Genomic DNA, 22,708 nt, shown 5'->3' with positions numbered 1-22,708 from the left:
TTTTTCAACCACACACTAACACAGCAACACAACTCCACGTGTGTTAATGTAAGCACAGAAGACCAGGAGCAGTGAGGAAGAGGATGATAATGCTGATGAGTGATGACTTCATGATTAATATTGACTGATGAGTCAATCAATCAACCGTCATCCAGAATAGTCTGAATTATCATTGCGTTGACGTTGGTTCAATAGTTTGACCAGTGCTCCAGTAGGGGGCGCCTGAGCTGCTCCTGACTCTGCTGCCGTCCAGCACTGAAATGTTTTCCTTAACGATTGGTGACCCGTCGGGCAGCTCCGTCTCCGATTGGCTGCTGAGCTAAGAGGAAGTGAAAGGTGTTTTTGTCAGGCATCGGGACTTTCCAGAGACGCTGCGTTCAGGTGACACTCGCTGAAAAATGAACCACAAGAGAACTGAAAGTGGAACTGGGTCTGTCTCTGTCACACACACACATGCTGGTTTTACATTCTTGTGATGTAAAACTTGACTCGTAGACATATAATGCATTCTTTAACCCCTTACCTTAACCATCACAACTAAATGCCTGACCCTGACCCTAAAACCAAGTCTATCCTCAAAAGGCCCATTAAAGTTCTGTGGACCAGCAAAAATGTCCTCACAAAGATAGGTTTGCAATTGGTCTACACATCCTACTAAAGACGTGTGTACACACACACACACACGCCCAGCTTTCAAGTGAAACAGACCAGTTTGCTGACTCGTCCAAAGAGGAACTGGTGGACAAGCCCCGAAATAAGAGATTGAGACTCACAGAAAAACATCAGTCTTGAGGCATGACTCGGCCGAACAGTGAAAGTGAAATGTACCGTCAATGCACAGCATAAAAACGCATAATATCAAAAGGATTATTTGGTGAACTTTATAGCAGTGGTTGACAGGAACCGCCGCTGTCGCCCTGAAAGACTTTGCACATCAAGGGAGTCATTCCGGCATCTCGATCTTTTATGATGGGGTGTTTTGTCTAGGCTTAGGTTCAAGGGGAAATTTAGGGTGCGGCATGGGTTCACACGGGCAACAGCAACTGCCAGGGATGAAATTTCTGTAACACATATTCACTATTAACTAGGTGCTCACTAACAAGTAGCATACCAGACCTTTATTAGTAATTATTAAGCACGTATTAAGACCTTGATCAGGAAAAATCTTAATTCATGTCGTAATAGAGGTAGAATAAGGTGTTAATACATGACTAATAAAGGGCTAGTGTGCTGTTTATGCATGTTAGTGAGCACCTCGGTAATGGTGATTATGTGTTCTCTAATCTAAAGTGTTAGTGAAATTTCATACCCAGTGCAATAGCAGGAAATTATGTTACAGCAGGAACAAAAAAGTGCACAGTGCCCTTAGACAGAATGGTTCTTGAATGTATTCCATCATAATACAGTTCAGTTTGGTACAGTTTGGAATAGCTAAGCCCTGGGTCAGGATTACGTTCTGCCTTAGAACAGTGTCTTTACTTGGTAGGCAGGGTGTGGGCTCCTACCAGTGTGACGACACCGAATGATGACATTGAATGCAACATCCCAACGGACAACAATGGAGGACATCCATTGGCAAAGGCAACATTTTTCAAGTATGGAACAGTTGGTACTGGTTATTTATTCCTAATGTTACTAATGGAAACGCAAAAAAAAAGGACCGTACTGTACCAAACTGTTCCACTTCAAAGGTGCCCTTGAAACATCATCCAGAGGAGCAGATGGTCAGACCAGAATGGCATTAGTCCTCTTCAGGACCTGCCAGTTAAAAATAAATGTCAGGTTAGTCACCTCCTCCCGAGGCTAACTAGTCTTTTCCGTTGTTTCTTCGTCAGTCTTGGGTCCGCCACCAGAATCCTGGGAGTTTGAGGGTTCTGCGCAGTATCTTAGTTGTTCCTAGGACTGTTCTTCTCTGGACAGACATCTCAGATGTTGTTCCTTAAAAGGTGTGGGAACCGTTCTCCAAGTTTGTGGGTCACAGCTCCCAGTGCACGGATGACCCCGGTCCACCCAGGGTTTACGTTAGCTGGTGTATGCCGGCTTTTGGCTGTTGTCACGTGAATTTGGCCGGCAAAGTCAAAGGCCAAAATGTCCGTTGGTAAAAATGCCAAATAATTCAATCGATGATTAAGTATTAAATATTCAGATACAGCTTGCCTGCCGAAATGCAGATTCTCGCTCCAAAACTGAATCAAAGAAGACGTCTCACAGAGGACAAAGTGACCAGGTTGATGACGATCGCAAGTTGTCACAAAGACTTGGACAATTTTGATTTCACAAAAGCAGCCGAACACTTAACTCCAAGGAAACATCAACACAAACTGACATAAACGGAGAATCGTGACATTTGGACCGGGTCTTGTATTTTCATACGTTATTATTTAAAGGAGTCGCTTATCTCGTGCGTTAACTTCGAAATCATCATTGAAAAGTAAGACTAGAACATGTCCTGTCTTTAGAGTTTACTTTTCGGGACGATTCCGTCTGGACGTGGCCTAAGAATACTCCGGCATTAAATATGCATGGCTGTTACCACTGCTGCCTTTACTCCCCGCATCTTCTCTAGCTTCTCTCTCAGCCCTTGGTATTTCTCGAACTTTCTCGTGTTCCTTGGTGTTGATGTCACCGTCGTTTGGGTTTGACGGTCTAGTTCTTAGCTTGGTCATTCTCAGTCTGAACTCGCAAAGATGAACGGTGATAACACTCGTGCACCCAATTTGTTTGCAATTTAAATTCTGATTTACAGACTCTCTTATGGGTCACACAGCAGAATAGCGGCGAGCACTGTCGCCTCACAGCAAGATGTTCGCCAGTTGAAATCCCAGTTTGACCGAGGGTCAGTTGTTCCACAGTCCAAAAACACGCAGAGGTTAACTGGACACTCTAAATTGACCGTAGATGTGAAAGTGAGCGTGAATAGTTGTTTATCTCTGAATATTGACCTGGGTGTGACCCCATACCTTTCGCCTTATGTCAGCTGGGTTTGCCACCAGCCACCCTGTTATCCTCATGTGGAGGATAACGCAGTAGACAATGAAATCTGTAAGTTGTGGCAAACAGTGTAGTTTCTCTCAGAACTGTCTTTCAGTTTGTGCACGATTGCTTCCAAAAAGTACCTGGCAACCTTGAGTCTGCAGCGGAGGGGAGGGGTGGCCACCGCTCTCACACAAAATGTTCAGTGTGGATTGCTAAACTCTAATTACACAGAGTCCCGATAATTTCAGTTGCAGAAGGTGGGTTAGCAATTTACTATAAATCTTGCTAGCTTAGCATTAGCCTTTGCAGAGCGGTCATCGGATGTGTTGCGAGTGACCTTAAGTGACACTCGCGCGATTAACTCGACTTGAAAATATGAGTTGGGAGCATGTGCAAGGGAGGAGTTAGAACCAGGTAAAACCAGTTAAACACAAACACCACCATTTAGCCCCGCCCATGGTGTTTTGGTGTTTTTTTTGTAGAGCAAGAACAATAGGCTGCTGTAAATTCTGGTAAATGGATTCACGACAGGAAATTTTGCATGCAAAAAAAAAAATAATCACATGTTCATGCAATAATAATGCGTTTTAATTTTGATTGTGCATTATCCACCTTATGCCTTCGACTTTGTTTGTGAAATTCTGAATATCTGTAATTTCTGACGCTTTCCTCATGCTTTTTCTCACCGTCCTCCGTGTAGAAATCCGGGCAGCGCTTGTTTTTCTTTTCGGAAAAGACATTTTTCACATGTAAACATAGCTAGGGTCTGTATCTCCTAAATAATACAAATTTAGACGATTAAATTGACTCTGTTGCTACAGATGGTGAACCATGAACAATCTGAAAAATGGTCGCAGGTACATTAGTATTTAGGCAGCAATAAGATCAGTCGCATTCAGCTGAAGGCGGTGGGACAGAATTGAATTGATTTAGAAACAGACGTAGAACCACATCACCGGGCCTGGGGTTTAGTGCTGCTGCCACCGTGTTTTACCACTGGAAAGAACTTTTTCACTTCTGCTTCTGCTCTGGAAGTTTCACCCATAATCATTTCTCCACTCGTGTCTCCAGGAACAAGGCGGACATGTTATTGTTATTGTTGTGAAAAAGTATGTTTTCACTTTTACTGAAAGGTGTTTTATTAAAAGAGTATTCATTGTGAAGTGAGGAATGAACATGAAATACAACAGGATGACAACAAGGAGAAAAAAAACAGAAATGCAATAAATACTTTTTTAAATGGAGCCAAATATGCACTTATGAATAAAGCAGTTTTGCCAACAAGATTCACAGATTTATATAACAATAATGGTAATAATAACAAAAAGAGTAAGGTAAACGATTAAAAATGTAATAATACATTAAATAATAAATAAATTACTTAATCTTTATATTGTTTAAAATACATCATATATTCGTTATAACTTTGCATATCATGATTTTTCAGCCCAGAAATAACTGAAGTAAAGTTACAGCAGGATTTTCCTCATGGTAATATTTTTACTGCTTTCTTAAAAGATGACAAATGTGTTTGTTTATGAAGTTTGAGTTCATCATTTCAAAACCATTCATCAGAAAAACAAACAGGTTCTACTCTGAGAGACTCTGGAAACTGAGAGTGGTCTCCTACCTGGAAACTGGTGACGCAGAGGGAGCTCTGCGCTGTGATTGGCTGCTGGGACGGTACACCTCTGCTGCTGCTGCTCTGTCACTCAGTCAGTGTCAGTGAACTCAGCACAGACTGCGGGGACCTGATGATGATCATGATGAAGCTGTCCCTCCTCGTCCTCTCTTGTGTCTTCAGTGTCTCTGCTGAAGGTAAGACAGCTGATGTTGGTTAAACTACAGATTCAGTGAACTACAGTCTGTTAAATAAATACAGTCATTCAGTCAGTAAACTACATAATCTTTGACTGCATTCAGTAAACTAGAGTATGTTAAATATTTTCAGTCAGTAAACTACAGTCTATTAAATAACTAGTCAGTAGGTTAAATAACTAAAGTCAATCAATAAACTACAGTCGGTTAAATAACTACAGTCATTAAACTATTGTCTGTTAAATAACTACAGTCATTAACTACAGTCTGTTAAATAACTACAGTCTGTTAAATAACTACAGTCTGTAAATTACAGTCGGTTAAATAACTACAGTCTGTTAAATAACTACAGTCAGTAAACTACAGTCTAAATAACTACAGTCATTAAACTATTGTCTGTTAAATATCTACAGTTTGATAAATAACTACAGTCTGTTAAATAACTACAGTCAGTAAACTACAGTCTGTTAAATAACTACAGTCAGTAAACTACAGTCGGTTAAATAACTACAGTCTGTTAAATAACTACAGTCAGTAAACTACAGTCTGTTAAATAACTACAGTCATTAAACTATTGTCTGTTAAATAACTACAGTCTGATAAATAACTACAGTCTGTTAAGTAACTACAGTCTGTTAAATAACTACAGTCAGTAAACTACAGTCTGTTAAATAACTACAGTCAGTAAACTACAGTAACTACAGTCTGTCATAGATTAACCCGCTCTTCTGTCCTCAGGTTTTCATAAGGACCTTGCTATCAATGGTTGTTCAGACACTGATGGAGAGTTCATGTACGCACTGGATGGTGAAGAGGTGTGGTACGCTGACTTCATCAACAGGAGAGGAGTTGAGCCTCAGCCCAGTTTTGTTGATCACATGAGCTATGAGGAAGGAGCCTATGAATCTGCTGTGGCAAATCAACAGATCTGCAGATCAAACCTGAAGAACAGTGATATCGGTATGAAGGATATCGCTGATGAAAATGGTAAAGAGAAACTTCATCATTTATTTAATCAAAAATATTCAACTTAATTATAAAAATACTCTGTATTTAAATTTGAGCAGCTCAGTAATCATAAAAATTATTCTGAAGGAAATATTTGTAATGTGTTTATGTTAGGACAGCCTGACCCCCCCGTCTTTCTCACACTCTCTCTCACACTCTCTCTCACACTCTCTCTAGCTCTCTCTCACACTCTCTCTAGCTCTCTCTCACACTCTCTCACACTCTCTCTAGCTCTCTGTCACACCCTCTCTCACTCTCTTTCTCTCACTGTCTCTCTCTCACACACGCACACACTCTCTCACTCGCGCTCCCTCACTCTCTCTCTCTCTCTCCCTCTCTCTCTCACTCTCACTCTCTTGAATTGAATCTCTTGCATTTCTACTTGAATGTTACAGTTTGAAGAAAAAAGGTTTTCAACTTCTCATCCAATTTAAAAAATCAGCTGAAACTCAAAGATCTACTAATTTAAATGAATTTAATGAAATATGGCCAGAGTCATGCAATTAGATCCTTTAACTGAATCAATGCCTTGTTTAATTACGGAATTCTGTAAATATTATGCTTTTCCTATATGTTATAATTATGTTTTTTTTTCCTTTTGGATATATATTTTATGTATTTTATTTGTTTTGTTATATATTTCTGTTGTTTAATATTTTGTTGGTTTGTGACCCTGTTACACACTCAACAAAAAAATATAAAGGCAGCACTTTTGACTTTAATCCATTTTCTATAAATTGGCATAAAAGAATAAAAATGTCCTATGTGCAAAATAACATTGACCATAAGTGTGAGAGTGGATGGTTGTGTGTCTCTATGTGGCCCTGTGATGGACTGGCGAACTGTCCAGGCCAGGATGTACCCCGCCTTTGTCCTATGTCACCTGGGATTGGCACCAGCGACCTTCATGTGGAGGATAAAGCAGTAGAGGATGAATGAATGAGTTGTTTTATGATGTTAGAGAAGCTTTGTTTGCAAATAAACGTATGTCATGAAATGAGGTGTCCAATATATTAAGTCTTTGAATCTAATTTAAACAGTGACGGAACATGACCTGAGGTTACTGAGATTTAAAGTGAAGACTCCTCTTTCTGTGCAGATCCACCTTCTAGTCCAATGATCTACAGCAGAGACGCGGTGGAGGTCGGAGAGAAAAACACTCTGATCTGTCATGTGACTGGTTTCTACCCTGCTCCTGTCAAAGTCTACTGGACCAAAAACAACCAGAATGTCACCACAGGAGTGAGTATCAACATTCCCTTTCCCAATGACGACGGTTCCTTCAGACAAACCTCCAGACTGGAGTTCATCCCACAACCAGGAGACATCTACAGCTGTTCAGTGGAACATCCAGCTCTGAGAGAACCACTGACCAGAACCTGGGGTGAGAAACCTTCATTTACATCATCGCAAATGAGATAACTGACCAAACTACAGCTGATCAGAGAGATAACTGACCAAACTACAGCTGATCATAGAGATAACTGACCAAACTACAGGTGATCAGAGAGATAACTGACCAAACTACAGCTGATCAGAGAGAGACCAAACTACAGCTGATCAGAGAGATAACTGACCAAACTACAGGTGATCAGAGAGAGAGAGATAACTGACCAAACTACAGGTGATCAGAGAGATGGTGATCAGAGAGATAACTACCAAACTACAGCTGATCAGAGAGATAACTAACCAAACTACAGGTGATCAGAAAGATAACTGACCAAACTACAGCCGCTCAGTGAGATAACTGACCAAACTACAGCTGATCAGAGAGATAACTGACCAAACTACAGCTAATCAGAGAGATAACTGACCAAACTACAGCTGATCATAGAGATAACTGACCAAACTACAGGTGATCAGTGAGATAACTGACCAAACTACAGGTGATCAGAGCGATAACTGACCAAACTACAGCTGATCATTGAGATAACTGACTAAACTAAAGATAACTGACCAAACTACAGCTGACCAGTCTCAGTCCTGTGTGTATTTTGTGATGAAGTCTGTCGACAAACAGCTGATTCGTTGTGTGTTATTTACTCGCTGATATAGAACATTGTCATTTGTACATATACACTTAAAATAAAAACACTATTATAGTATTTCAGTTTTACACAATTCTCGCATTTCTTCTGAATCATGACATGACATGAAGTTTTTACACTTATTTTATGCATATATGTTATTTTAGTCTCTTGTAATATTTATATTTTTCTTATGTATATTTATACTTTTTTTTACAAAAGCATCTCTTTTTTACTTTTTACTTTATGCTGGTGTTTTTTGAGTGGACAGCAAAGTAAGAATTTCATTGTACAGGGAAACGTGTTTCTTTACTGTGCATATGACAATAAACACTTTGAATCTTTGAATCTTGAATCTTTGAATGATTAGAAACCTAACTTTTAAAACACTGTGACACATTTTTCTGTGGAGTTAACATGTGTCTCTCTGTCTCTGTCTCTGTCCAGATGTGGAGTTAACATGTGTCTGTCTGTGTCTGTCCAGATGTGGAGTTAACATGTGCCTCTCTGTCTGTCCAGACGTGGAGTTAACATGTGTCTCTCTGTCTCTGTGTCTCTCTGTCCAGATGTGAAATTAACATGTGTGTCTCTCTCGCCTCTGTCCAGATGTGGAGTTAACATGTGTCTCTTCGCCTCTGTCCAAATGTGGAGTTAACATGTGTCTTCTGTCTCTCTGTCTGTCTCTGTCCAGATGTGGACTTAACATGTCTCTCTCTCTGTCCAGATGTGGAGTTAACGTGTCTTTCTCTATCGCTCTCTCTCTGTCTGTCCAGATGTGGAGTTAACATGTGTCTCTCTGTCTCTTGTGTCTGTCCAGATGTGGAGTTAACATGTGTCTGTCTCTGTCCAGATGTAACATGTGTCTCTGTCTCTGTGTCTGTCCAGATGTGGAGTTAACATGTGTCTGTCTGTCTCTGTCCAGATGTGGCGCACATGTGTCTCTCTGTGTCTGTCCAGATGTGGAGTTAACATGCCTCTGTCTGTCCAGATGTGGAGTTAACATGTGCTCTGTCTCTGTGTCTCTCTCTCTGTCCAGATGTGAAATTAACATGTGTCTCTCTCTCGCCTCTCTGTCCAGATGTGGAGTTAACATGTGTCTGTCTGTCCAGATGTGGAGTCATGTGTCTCTGTGTCTGTCCAGATGTGAGTTAACATGTGTCTCTGTGTCTGTCCAGATGTGGAGTTAACATGTGTCTGTCTGTCTCTGTCCAGATGTGGAGTTAACATGTGTCTCTCTCTCTGTCCAGATGTGGAGGTGCATCAGCCCAGTGTGGGTCCAGCAGTGTTTTGTGGTGTGGGTCTGACTCTCGGTCTTCTCGGTGTGGCGGCTGGAACCTTCTTCCTCATCAAAGGAAATGAGTGCAGATGATTGGCCGAGGCTGATGATGATGATGTCATCGCTGTGTCTCTACACATTGTCCAATCAGCATCAATGTTGCTTTGTTGTGTCACTGACGTCTCTGTCAGTTCTGCTGCTTTAAAGACGACGTCACTGTTAATAAACAATAAATCCAGATGTTTGATCTTCTTCTGTGTTTTTACAACAGTTTGCTTCTATAATGTCGTTGACTGTGACACAGTTCCAGAAAGATACTTATTTTTTCCCCCTTACCTTAGCCACAGACCCTAATTCTGCCCGGATGCCAGCCTATCTTTGAGACTACACCAGAATCATGAGCGAGGTTGTGCTGAAAGATGATTCTAGAGTTGATCTTTAAAAGATTTGGAAAACTCTGTTCATCTGAGGCTGGTGGTAAAGTCAAGAACATAGAGTTTCAGTCAAAGTCAAGGTCAAGGTCAAGGTCAGGACCTGACTCTTCCCCTGTAGAACCTGGTCTAAACAGTGTGGATGTTAAATGTTAAGTCAAACTGGAATGGAACTATTTCTTAAAAGTAAAAAACTGAAACGACTTTACTTTACTGTTTTATTCATGATAAAACAACATGTTTGGCTGAATAATTGGTCACTTCACCAAACACAAAGTCAAGTTGACTCAAGTAACCCTGTGAAAATTGACATTTTCAGAATATATTACAAACATTTACAATATTACTCCTGCATTATTTTTCAGTAAACCAATATTATTCCATCACAATATTTTAATACAGAATAAATGTCTGTTACAATAATTAGACATGTTTTACATGGAAATAATAATATTTATTTTATTATTTTTTTTTTTAACCTTTATTTAACCAGATAAAACACCCAGTGAGATCAAGACCTCTTTCACAAGAGTGAGCTGGCCAAGAAAGGCAGCAGCACACGTCAACGTTAATAATAACAAAGAGATTACAACAGTTACAAAACAAAAGTGCAAGTAAATAGACAAATAAAGTGCAAGAGTTAAGGTTGCAGTAACAATTTAATAAAACAGACATTGTTTAATGTTGTCAGTCTTTTAAGATTTTCCCATTTCAGTCTGAGGTACAAAATGTCATTGAACATAAAGTGCATAATAAGCAGGTACCAAGCTAAGAATACACTTATGGTGTATTTCCACCGGCTGTACTCGCCTCGCCTCGCCTCGCCATGGCACGGCACGGCACAGTTTATAAACCAGAGTCATCCAGTGTGTGTAGCGTCTTACATTCAGGGAAGCCATGGAAGCTTTTAGCATGCAGTTTGCAGTGGTGGGAGAGGCGGCTACAACCAGTGATAAACCTCAGAACGCAGTGGTAGACCGGAGCCGAGGACTGTCGGCAGCGGTTAGAAACACACACATATCCACAACATCGCCATAATCAAGATATCAAGCCAATATCAGAAGCTTCCGAGATCCGAGGGAGAAACATGACTTATATCTGTAAAAGAAACCGACTTCAACCTTAATTTAGAGACCATATTTCTAACATGCGCTTTGAATGAAATCTCCCCATCAATAACAAGACAAACAGAGATGGCAGACTTCACCCCATTCATACAACAAGCCTCTGTCGGCCTCTGTTGGTCATATTGGCAAGTGCAAGTGCGGAAGCACAAGCAGACAGACTCACAGAGCCTGTCTAAATCTGTGTTAGTGAGCACTTCTCCTTTGTCACATTTTGTGAACAATATTTTAGAGAAATGGTGATTTTGTTTATATAGTAATTTTTTTATTTGAGCTTTTGAGTTCAGCTCATAAAAAATGGGAGCAAAACCAAAAGTGTTGCGAGGAATAAAAGAATATATTATCTTTTCTTTATTACATTTTTGGAAAATATTATTAGTAGTTTATGATTTCAGTTTTGTTGGACTTCTTGCACTTCATGCAAGTAGTATGAAGTACTTTTGTCCCTATTTACTGACAGAGAGAAAAAACAGTTTGTATATTATATTTCATGCATCAGTCCTTTTGCAGTATTTAATTTTTTAATCCATAAACAATCTCTTTAATAAATTAGTTTTGTCTATCATTGAAAGTGAACGTCACTCTTCCTCAACAGTCTTTCATTTACAGTCAAACGTTGACTCTGGTCTGTAAAACAACCAGACATCTGTCAGACTGCTCTACCTGGCAACTAGTGACTCTGCAGGTCACATGATCTCTGGGTTTAAAAGAGCAGCTCTCAGTCAGACTGTGTCAGTGTCGAGTGAACAGAGGAACATGGCTTCAACTTTCCTCAGCATCATCCTCCTCTTCATCGCTGCTCACACAGCAGGTAAAAGCAACACACTGATCACTCATCAATACTCTGATTAATAATCAATATATCAATAACTCCACCACTGTGTTCTGTTCTTCAGATGGATTCAGAGAATATGCAACGGATGTCTGCATATTTAACTCCACTAAACTGGACGACATCCAGTACATCTACTCTCACTATTACAAAAGACGGGAGTACATCAGGTTTGACAGCAATGTGGGAGAATATGTGGGATACACTGAGTTTGGAGTGAAGAACGCAAAGAGGTGGAACAGCGGTCCAGAGGTGGTCCAGAGGAGAACTGCGAGGGAGAGATACTGTCTTAACAATGTGGGAAATGACTATCGAAATGCTGTGACTAAATCAGGTGAGTGTTTGTGTGACGTCATCACTGCAAAATACTACACATTACTATAATGTACAATCCTCTATGTTATTATTATTATTATTATTGTTAGTAAAGCTGTAACTTATAAACATAAACAAACGTTCAAACCATTGTCAAAATTCTCTGCACGACTCTCTCTCCGTGTTCCTCCTCATCGCGATTCTATTTATTTATTTATTTATTTATTTATTTATTTATTTATCATAATTTTTGGGCGCAAGTAAAGTGAGACGGAGAATACGAGGAAGTGGAACGCAGGGCCGGCCCAAAAAATTAATTATATTATATTATATTATAAAATCTTTAAATACTGAAGTAAAAGAAATAAAAATAAACAAATGACAATAATTCGTAGAGAGACGGAACAAGATAACAAAATGGTTGTTCGTTACCATCATGAACAAACAATGAAATAAAATAAAATAAAAATAAATACAAATAAAGACGGGCACTGATTCCCAAAGAGTGAGCTGGTGCCCCCTGGTGGGCTCTGTCGGTACTGCAGGTGGGCAGTGAAAAAAGTTATTAAATATAAATACATAAATGTATGAATACATTTTTTATCTTTTTAGTTTTGTAATTAAGATTCAAGTTGCTGTCAAATATGTAAGATAGATGTTAAGAAATAAGGAATAAAACATAATTATATATATGTGTGTGTGTGTATATATATATACATATATGTATATATATATATATATATATATATATATATATATATATGTATATATACGTATACAAGGTGTTGGGGTCTGGACCTCAGAGGATTTTCAGATTTCAAATTGTCCATGGCTGCCCCCTGGTGGTCACTGGGCTCTAAACAGGGCATATCCAATTTCAGAAGTGGATTCCAGTGTTAAAAACAAACCTGTTTGTTCAGTTGGAGTTCATAATCCCATTTTCTTTTTTTCTTCCGTCACGAACGACGAATGAATGAATGAATTTTATTTCCGCTTCAACAAAATCCAGCACTTTGCTCGATTCCCGACGCCGAAACACGTCTATATTCACACATTTGTTTCCCACTTTACCGTTTTCAAACATAAACAACGCTCTTCACTTATCACTTCCTTCTCTTAATCCCATTTTATTTTGAATACACACTGGACGGCCTGTGTTCGCTCAACTCTAAACGATAGTTCTAACATTTTCAGACGCACAACACGATGTCGAAAAAGATAGTAGACGACGAACCATTGAATATTCCCATGAAAAATTAAGCTCATTAAGAGATAAATAAAGTCACTTGAATGGAATAATCGGTAAAATGCCGTTTACAGACTTGTCAATATTTGTCCTCCAGCCAAACCCTACGTCAGACTTCGCTCTGAGGAGCCCCCTGCTGGTAAACATCCTACCATGTTGGTCTGCAGCGTCTTCGACTTCTACCCCAAACACATCAAAGTGACCTGGCACAGAGACGGGAAGGAAGTCACCTCTGATGTCACTTCCACTGACGAGCTGGAGGACAGTGATTGGTACTACCAGGTTCACTCTCACCTGGAGTACACGCCCAGGTGAGTCCACAGAGAACCAGGTCCACCGAGGTCCACTTTGTCTCCAACTGTGCGACACAAACGGTGTTGTGTTGTTTTTTTTTTCTCGACGCAGGTCTGGAGAGAAGATCTCGTGTGTGGTGGAACATGCCAGCCTGAGTCAACCTCTGATCACTAACTGGGGTATAAACCTGTCTGTCTGTCTGTCTGTCTGTCTGTACACCTGTCTTTCTGCTCACCTGCCTCTGTGTCTGTCTGTCTGTCTGTCCTCAGAGCCATCCATGCCCGAGTCTGAGAGAAACAAGATCGCCATCGGTGCCTCTGGACTGATTCTGGGTCTGACCTTGTCTCTGGCTGGATTCATCTACTACCGGAAGAAGTCTCGAGGTAATCCTTAACCCCCTAAAATGTGTTTGTACCACTTATCCTGAAACCAGTTTCAAACCAGTTTCCACCTTTTGAAACCCAGTTTAAAGTCAGTCTGAGTACAATTTACACAAGTATACACATATTGTAAGAACAGTTTAGGAGTAGTCCTAAACCAATTTACTCCGTTTTCGTATATAATATAAACTGGTTTCCACTGGTTTACACAGTCTAAAACCAATTTACACCCGTTTATACCCAGTTTACACCAGTGTACACATTCAAAACCAGTTAAAAACTACATTATTCCTAGCATATGATCTTAGACCAGTTCACAATCAGTTTTAAATCACCAGAATAAAGTAAAATCACATTATTTGAGGAAAGACAGAGAGATTTAAATGCATTTGTTTCTGGTTTCACATCTGATTAAATCCATCTTTTTCTCTTTAAAACAGGACTCATTCTGGTTCCCACTCATTGAGCCTGGTCCTGAATCCTGCACCTGAATCTAATCATGGTCCTGGTTCTGAACCAGATATTGCTTCAATCTCTTTCTTTTTGTCACTTTATAATGTCAATGCTGTCACCTGCTGGTCTGGTTGATCACCGGATTTTCTGATACCCTGATCCAGGTCTACCACAGTCCTGTGCACAAAATCTTTCGGGGAATCCCGGACCAGGTTTAATCTGGACTCTGGTGTATCAGCTTCTACTTATATAACCAGATATTTTGCTGCTTCTGTGTGTGAAATATGAATTTCTTTGCCGCAAAGTGACTCAGTAACAGCTTTGAAATCCTGAACAATCCGGTTTGGTGACTGGTTTTGGGCTCTTAGGTCGTGTGATTGTTGGACTGATATATTTTTACTGGAGTGGGACATTTTTATAATCACAATAAAAGTGTGGGGAAAACCCCCCAGAGACACTGTTTTATTTGTCTTTGTCATCTAATTTTAAAAAAAGCTTATTGTAATTCACAATTTTGACCACAAGGGGGTTCTACTGTATCATGGGGGCATTTATAAATAAACAACACAGTATTTTAAAGTAACACTTTATAATAGATTGAATTAAACCAATAAAATAAAGTTTATTAAAATTACACCAATTTTAAAAAAGTAAAATACAATTTATTTAAGTCACATTAAGTTAAAGTAAAATATATATACACGCTAAATAAAGTAAAAGATATAGCAGTTTATAAACTTAAATGTATTTCAATTTCATAAAGTTAAGTTAAAGTTTAATCAAGTTAAATAAAGTTAAGTAACACCAATATTTATTTATTTATTTATTTTAGTTTATTTATTTAATATAGTTCTGTAGTTAAGTTAAAAGGTTAAAAAATTCTCTTAAAATAAAGTTGCATAAATTAAATAAAGTGGTTGACAGTTTGATGACTTGTAGACAGGGAGGAGCTTGTTGTACCTGTGAAAAGTGGCCCCACCTCTTCATTAATCACAGAAACGTTGTTTTTTTTGGTGTTTTTCATTAGCATTTTTGTGTTTTTTTATTGACTGTTGAACAAAAGGACAGTTTCAGGCAGGAGAAATCCTCCAATCACAAACAAGTATCTAACATCACACAGCAGGGCGATCTGATTGGCTGGTCACTCTTTAAAGGAAGACGATTGGAGGAGAAGTCCAGGTGAGGGAGGAGAGTACACATGGCTGTGGTTGTCATGGTAAAGGTGATCACGCTCAGCTCCACGATAAACAGTAGTAAACAAAAACATGTTGGCGTTAACTAACTCACTAACGAGCCAATCAGCTCATAGAGGTGGTGGGGGGGGGGACGTGACCTCAAACAACAACAGTATTGCCATGGTAACTACATCTATGACTGGCTGTCAATTTTAACCTTTTTCCCGGCAACGGGTAAAACAACCTGATGTGGTGTGTAGGGTTTAAACTGGTTTGATGTGGTCTGTAGTCTGATGTCGTTTGATGCAGTCTGTAGTCTGAACTGGTTTCATGTGGTCTGTAGTCTGACCTGGTTTGATGCAGCCTGTAGTATGAACTGGTTTGATGCAGTCTGCAGTATGAACTGGTTTAATGTAGTCTTAACTGGTTTAGTTTGATGTATTCTGTACATTCTGAATTGGGTTGATGCGGTTTGAACTGTTTGGATGTAGTCTGAACTGGTTTGATGTAGTCAGTTTGATGTGGTCTGAACTGGGTTGATGTGGTTTGAACTGGTTTGATCGAGTCTTAACTGTTTTTTTCATGTAGTCTGTATTTTCTGAACTAGGTTGATGTGGTCTGTACTGGTTTGATGTAGTCTGAACTGGGTTGATGTTCAAAATAGTCTGTGTTTTCTGAAGTGGTCTGTAAAATAGTAAAAAACAAACATAAACAATATAATAAATATTAAACATAAATAATAAATAAGAATAAATAAAACGACTGATTGATCAGTAAACAGCTGTGTGATCAATAACTATCTTTCTTTTCGATTCATGCACATTGATGATATTGATCGTCTGTTGTTCCTCAGTCCAACCTCATTGGCAGTGACATCACAGCGTGTGTGCGTGCTGATTGGTCGGTTCCAGGATGTTGGTGTGTTTGGGTTAAAGCTGCACTGAGACCGAGGATGACATGACAGAAAGTTACAGAACGGCTACAGGGGCAGAGTGAGTGTCAGTGAACGCACCGCGGTGCCGGATTAAAGACGAGGACGAGTGCAGCTTTAATGTGTGTTTGTTTCTGTGTGTGTCTATTTGTCGTTGATCCGTAGTTTAAAGGAAACCCGTCCGGCGAACTTGTCCCTCTCGCTGCCGACGGCGAGCGTGTTGGAGTTAATTTTACACTCGACGTTGATGTCCGTATTCAGAGAGGCGTTCAGGAACTTCACCGCCACCAGCGGCTGAGTGTAGTTCACCTGAAACAATAAACACATCACATATGAGATGAGACATGAACGTGTGACTGCCTCTTTTTAATGTCACTTCCTGTTTTAGTTTTAATGCTTACATCACTTCCTACTCATCTGACGTTACTGGATTCAACCTGTGTGTTTGCGTTTGTACTTGTATGTATATCATTGTGAGGACTTAAAACTTACCATGGGAGTGGGGACATATTTTGCGAAGGTGAGGACATTTTGACATTAAAGACTTGGTTTTAGGGGCTAATGTCCTCACTGAGATGGCATGTGTGTGTGTTCCAGGTATATCTCATGTTGTGAGGACCTAAATCTGATTACAAGGGGACTTGTCTTCCTTATGGGGACAAAAAGCAAGTCCTCAGGACGTAAGTAGTAGTTATGGTTGGGGTTAGAATCGGTCTCCAGGAAGTTAATGGAAGTCAATGTAATGCCCTCTGAAGTCATGGAAACCAGACTCTGTGTGTGTTCTCGTATTTGTTACGTCTTTAGGACCACAGATTTCGTCAGGATCAGCAGTCCTCATGGAGACCAAAACCAGGTCCTAATGAGGCAGTGCCTTATTTCTGAGGAACTGGTAAAGTTGAGGGGTTAGATTTTAATTGTGGTTAGGGTTAGGGGCAGTGACTGGTTATGGTTGGGGCTTTTTTTTATTTATTTTTTATTAAGTTTGTCCAAATTAAATTTTCTTAAAGCTTTTAATTTTTTGTACTTCATTAAATAATTTCCCTTAGTTTCTCTACTAGAAACCTTCCTAGAATTAGGAGCTGTGGGCAGCCACTGAGTAGGAGGCAATGGAGGTTGAGTATCTTGCCCAGGGGTACCCCAGCCCTTTGATCTGGTGGGGACTCAAACTGGCAACCCTCTGGTTACAAGCCAAGTTCCCTTTCCACTTGGCCATGGGATGCAAAATGATTGGAGGTCAGTGCAGTGTCCTCAGAAGAACAGCTGTACAAGGTCCTCTGTGTGTTAGTGTGTGTAGTACCTGAGATTTCTTGCCGTAGTACGGGTAGTACATGAGGTTAAAGGTCCCATTAGGAGGAAAATAAGCAAGAGGTCCGATTTTATCGCTGTCCTCCCTCTGCACACACACAAAGATCAGTCCTTGATCAATCACTGACAGATAGACAGACAGACAGACAGACAGAAAGGTTCAGACACACAGGTGGGTCCAGACCTTGGCTCCACAGGTGACATAAGGAGATTGACCGTCCTTCCCTGGTAACATATTGATCACCTGCAGAGACAGACAGACACTTTAAGGGTTTGTGCTTTTATTCTTTCAGCAATGAGTTGTACAGGTGTGGTCTCTGGCCATAGACTGTACGTGAAACATCATTGTAGTTGTTGAATGGAAGTCTATGGGAAAATTAACTTCTACCTCTAACAGGGCTTAGGACCAGCTCTGATGTGTCCACTTAACATTGAGCAATGGGGATTGGGTACCTTGCTCAAAGTTTCCCCAGCCCCTGACCTGGCAAGATTTGAACAGACAACCTTCTGGTTACAAGCCAAATTCCCTTCCACTCGGCCATGGGATTCCCCCCTACTCACTTGATTTATAACATCAGTAAACATATGAGTGGATACCAATTTTATTGATGGCTAATCTGAGCCTGGTTGCAGACGGGTGTTTGAATTCAACACTGACTATGTATACTACCATGCTTCTCAAAACCTGGACGATCCCTTAGAGGACGGGTGCTGCGAGGTCAGAGGTGGACTTACTCGGTTCAATTTGATGAGGATGCAGGGCTGACCACTGTTGAAACCATAGGAGCTATCGGACATCCCAGAACAGTCCTCCAGAATGGTCCGATTAAACTGACAGGATCGTTTTGGATTGTTCCTGACCTGTGAGAGACAGTCAGAAAAGATGAGAGGAAGACACACAGGCAAGAGAGAAACAGACACACACGAGTGAGAAGACAGACAGGTTTACCTCTTCACTATCCTCCTGAATGAAGTATTGATCTGGAGGACAGTTGTCGTTGGTCTGAACCTGGTAGGTGTCATTGTATGCTGCCCAGACACAGGGAGACAAAGAGACAAACAGTCAAACAGACAGAGAGGTGGTAATAGATTTATCATATTAGAATTGGAATGGGTCAGTCTAGGGTCTCACGGGACAGGAAGGTGTTGAGGTTTTGGACAAAGCTGTCCCAGCTCTCCTTGTCCGAAATGGAGTAAACAATCTCCAGCTGATCGCCCTTTGGACGAATCATCATGCCTGAAACATGAAAAGACACAGCGATGATCAGGGATCGTGATTGATCGATGACGACGTCGGGTGCATTTGATCGTCTCACCTGGAGTGGTCAGGCGGTCCTGCCAGGTGGGCTTGTAGTCGTCCAGCGTCAGCAGCAGCATGTACATGGTGAGTGTGAACATTCCCGCCAGAAACAGGTAGAAGATCAGGTAGAAGAGCAGGATCAGGCCTGAGGGGGTGGAGCCACACATGGGTTATTATCCTCCTCCTCTCTACATTTCATCTTTATAATCCTCTTGTGTTTGGCCCCGTCCCCACTGATGACCTACATTCAGAGATGGGGGAGAGGACACAGATGGGGGAGGGGCTAATCCCGCTCCCTCTATCTCTTTGATATTAAAATGGGGAGCATCAGTAGTTACCCTGGAGACAGAGACTCCTACTCTTTGATTGGCCAGAAGAGGTCAGTATAAATTGTCATCTTATTCAGAACTGAAGAAGTCTCTTGAATGAGAGGTTCATCTTAACTCAAGCATGTCCTGTTGCCTACAGCTAACCTCTGAAAAATGACCTGGATGACTGAGAACCTTCTCAGACAATGAGCTGTAGGTAACCATAGCAACATGAAAGTTAACTGACTCGAGGACTGAGGCGTCTTCAATGATCCACAGAACTTTCTCAAGGAAGCCATCAAAGACAAAGGGGATTACCTAAAGGAACCTTCTACTTTCTCATGGGTCAAGTAAGACCTTTTCCAGGACCTTCAGAAGACCTCCCAGGTTCCCCCCCCACCACACACAAATAAATAAGTACGCTGATCACTTGTCGGTGACAGCAGACAGACAGCCATTTAGTGGGCTGAACCTGTTAAAGGTATCCTCCTGTCATGAGAAGAGTCCTCAGATTAACCACAACCAGACACCTGACACAGGGTCAGAATCACGTAAGATAGACAGACAGACAGACACTTGATGGTGGGTTTGTCAGCGGACAGTGAGATGCTGAGAAACATGTTCCTTTAAGAGGATTTTTTAACTCTCTCTCTCTCACTGTGTGTGTATTTGGAGAGATTACAGTCCAATCAAACTCGCCTGTCATTTAATCCAGATTAAAAAAAAACGGAAAAAAAAACACTGTTAATGTGTGTGTGTTATCTTTGTGTGTCCTTCAGGCTCCATCAAGGCCAAACATCCACTGCCCTGGTGCATGATGGGAAATATGATGACATCATCACAGTGTGGTTATGTAAAGCCTGGGGAGGCTTGAGATGCGTGTGTGAACCAGGAGCCGTGACATCATGATGTCCCGCTAATTGTTATTATTTTCTATGGGCGAGTGAGCGGTTTACGATGCTACATAAAACCTCCGTTTCCTATTTTAAGTGAGTCTTGTTAAGGAGCTAAATCTGTTTTTTCTATTCCATCATCTTTTTACCAATGAACCCAGGGGAACCTGCTAAAAAAGAAGATTTTGGACTGCACTGTTGTACAAAGTACTAATTGGAGGAAGAAAACAAAACAACTATTATTATTTTTTGTATGTTCCACTTTTGTCCTTTTTTTAGTCGCCCTTTCAGACTACGGTTCGCTACAAACTGCTAATTCACTGCTAAGCTAATGGCTAATTCGTGCAGACTGCAACATTTTTGTTGTGCCGAAAGTGGCGTAGAAATTTGTGCCGCTGCAGAAAACGATGCACACAAAGAAGAAATTAGCATGTCCACAGGTGGTCTTGCGCTCCCACAGTTGCCGATCAGAGAACAACGCGGAAATGAACGCCAACTGTTCCCACTGCTTGGAAACTGCTAGCAATAGTTAGCCATAATGTCCATGTTTAAAAATGTAACAGTACTATATGTAACATAACACGGGAGTGCAATTAACAGTCAGTGTAGCAGTGTTTTTGCTACGGACGCGATTGGCAGCAATCTTGGAGTCAGTCTTTGTTTGTGAGGTTGAAATCCAACCTCCCAGTTGAATATTCCAAGTATCCGTCCATCCATCCATCCACCCATCCATCCATCTTCTACTGCTTTATCCTCCCCCCTAAAACCAGGTCTTAAGCCTGAAAAAGACCCTTTAGTTGATGAGAGAATGTGAGGACCAGCTGAAATGTCCTCACATTCCCAAAATTGTCCTCACTCCCCTTAGGCTTCTAAGATTTTTTTGGTCCTCACAAAGATTCACATACAAGAACACACACACACAGACACACACTTGTCCCATTTTCTGAACAATTCATCCAGTCTCCTTTAAGAGAGAGAGAGAGTGAGCGAGAGAGAGTGACCTTCAGACGGGACATGGCTGCCAGAGGACAAGCGAGCATCTCTGACACTGAGACGCAGAGAGGAACGTCATACATACCAGTATAATTTCTAAAACTTGTATTTGGATTAATACAAAATGTACATGTATTTTTTTATGAAATGTACATAATAATTTGTATCTTTATTTAGTCTTTTTTTATATTGCATAATGAAATCTTAAATGTGCATACTGGCACAGTCAATATATAAAAATATTTATTTCTATATGGTTTTATTAAAAACAATTAATAATAATAATTGTATGTTTACAGTTTGTATGCAATTTTTTTTGTTCAATGACGTCGCTGTCAATAAAGATCTGTTCGATCTGAAGTGTGCGATTTTGTCGACTAGCGGCGTGTTCTATTTGGAGTCGGAACTCGGAATTTGTTTGGGCTCGGATTCCCGACGCGGAAACCTGAAGCAACCTCACTTAGTGTGACAGTAAATCAGCCGTTCACGTGGCACTGTTTGTTTTTTTCTGCGCACACAAACTGCCTAGCAACACGTCTATGTATAAAAATTAAACATGTAGAGCGTTGTCATAGACTGGCGTTACTAACAATGGCTCGCCCGAGATACGTTTGGACTGCTTAACTAGAACGCGACAAACTCGGAGGTGACTTCACTCCCAGTTCCGACTTATATACGAACAAAACAAATGTGCAAATCGTACATATATATGTATATATATGTATATGTATATATATATGTGTGTATATATATGTGTATGTGTATATTTGTGTGTGTGTGTGTATAAGCATATATATATATATATATATACAATGTATACAATATTATTATTAGGATTATTTTGTTATCATTTGCAGTTTTTGTTTGTAACATTCAAATAAAGATTGTTTGAACATAGAGAGAGATAATTTGGCTCAGTGTTAGAGCGACATTAACGCTCACTCACTCACTCACTCACTCACTCACCCCAGCTCTTGGCGGTTCGGCCCAGCAGCTCGTGGGTTCGCGGGTTCCAGAAGCTATCCCGCCACTCGCTCGAGCCTTTGCGGTCCTCCTCCTTGGTGCCGGACATGATGGTGACGATGATGGAGGTGAGAAAGGATGAAGAAGATGGAGCTCCGTCTGTGCTGTGACGTCACGCACGAGCCCTCAGTGATCTCAGTGATCGGCGAGGATCAGAGAGTATGATTGATCCGTGGAATCGATGGAGGTGATCGATGGGATGAGGGAAAGACAGAGATTGGGAGAGTGTGTGTGTGTGTGTGTGAGAGAGAGAGAGAGAGAGAGAGAGAGAGGATGGTGTAACTGCAGTAAACCTCCTCACGCAAACGCGGCTGACGTCATACCTGACTCCACTAACCACAGGGCAGCAGCACCGGGACGGGCTCCGCCCCCTGTTCATGTGTTCATGTGATGATGAAGAAGATGCGCGGGGGGCGGGCGGCACACTGATGATGATGAAGATCACAAGAATCTCGAAAATCATGGATCTCTCTCAGCTGATATTCGAAGGATAATCGATCAGTATTCATTTTCAAGTCAATATTAATGTAATAATTATTATATCTTACTGCTGCTATATATGTGTGTATGCTGAAATTATACAAAATATCATCAGCATGT

General features: G+C 40.7%; 3 protein-coding genes and 1 long non-coding RNA gene across 5 annotated transcripts; 3 read left to right on the top strand and 1 right to left on the bottom strand.

The window, feature by feature from the left end:
- Nucleotides 1-4,695: 4,695 nt before the first annotated feature.
- On the top strand, nucleotides 4,696-9,345 carry LOC122766072 (mamu class II histocompatibility antigen, DR alpha chain-like). The gene is made up of 4 exons (XM_044020683.1): nucleotides 4,696-4,794; nucleotides 5,533-5,781; nucleotides 6,902-7,186; nucleotides 9,077-9,345. The coding sequence occupies exons 1-4, from the start codon at nucleotides 4,731-4,733 to the stop codon at nucleotides 9,196-9,198; spliced, it is 720 nt and encodes a 239-aa protein (XP_043876618.1). The 5' UTR covers nucleotides 4,696-4,730; the 3' UTR covers nucleotides 9,199-9,345.
- LOC122766087 lies at nucleotides 7,193-7,665 on the top strand. 2 transcript variants are annotated; one of them, XR_006360033.1, is made up of 3 exons: nucleotides 7,193-7,301; nucleotides 7,359-7,389; nucleotides 7,503-7,665. It is a non-coding gene; the product is annotated as an uncharacterized LOC122766087 (long non-coding RNA). The 2 variants fall into 2 exon arrangements; XR_006360034.1 differs by having other exon boundaries at nucleotides 7,472-7,665.
- Nucleotides 9,346-11,371: 2,026 nt separating the features above from the next.
- On the top strand, nucleotides 11,372-14,640 carry LOC122766070 (H-2 class II histocompatibility antigen, E-S beta chain-like). The gene is made up of 6 exons (XM_044020681.1): nucleotides 11,372-11,471; nucleotides 11,557-11,826; nucleotides 13,151-13,364; nucleotides 13,459-13,526; nucleotides 13,617-13,730; nucleotides 14,168-14,640. Exons 1-6 carry the CDS (start codon nucleotides 11,417-11,419, stop codon nucleotides 14,191-14,193), a joined length of 747 nt encoding a protein of 248 aa, XP_043876616.1. The 5' UTR covers nucleotides 11,372-11,416; the 3' UTR covers nucleotides 14,194-14,640.
- Nucleotides 14,641-15,882: 1,242 nt separating this feature from the next.
- atp1b2a (ATPase Na+/K+ transporting subunit beta 2a) lies at nucleotides 15,883-22,379 on the bottom strand. The gene is made up of 8 exons (XM_044020676.1): nucleotides 22,052-22,379; nucleotides 18,908-19,036; nucleotides 18,724-18,828; nucleotides 18,541-18,620; nucleotides 18,327-18,452; nucleotides 17,776-17,835; nucleotides 17,584-17,679; nucleotides 15,883-16,595 (listed from the first exon to the last, which is right to left on the bottom strand). Exons 1-8 carry the CDS (start codon nucleotides 22,155-22,157, stop codon nucleotides 16,431-16,433), a joined length of 867 nt encoding a protein of 288 aa, XP_043876611.1. The 5' UTR covers nucleotides 22,158-22,379; the 3' UTR covers nucleotides 15,883-16,430.
- Nucleotides 22,380-22,708: the final 329 nt, after the last annotated feature.

Source organism: Solea senegalensis, linkage group LG3 (assembly GCF_019176455.1).
Source record: "Solea senegalensis isolate Sse05_10M linkage group LG3, IFAPA_SoseM_1, whole genome shotgun sequence".
Taxonomy (NCBI): Eukaryota; Metazoa; Chordata; class Actinopteri; order Pleuronectiformes; family Soleidae; genus Solea; species Solea senegalensis.
Note: the sequence above shows the minus strand (reverse complement) of the source record. Positions and strands in the feature narration are given on the sequence as shown.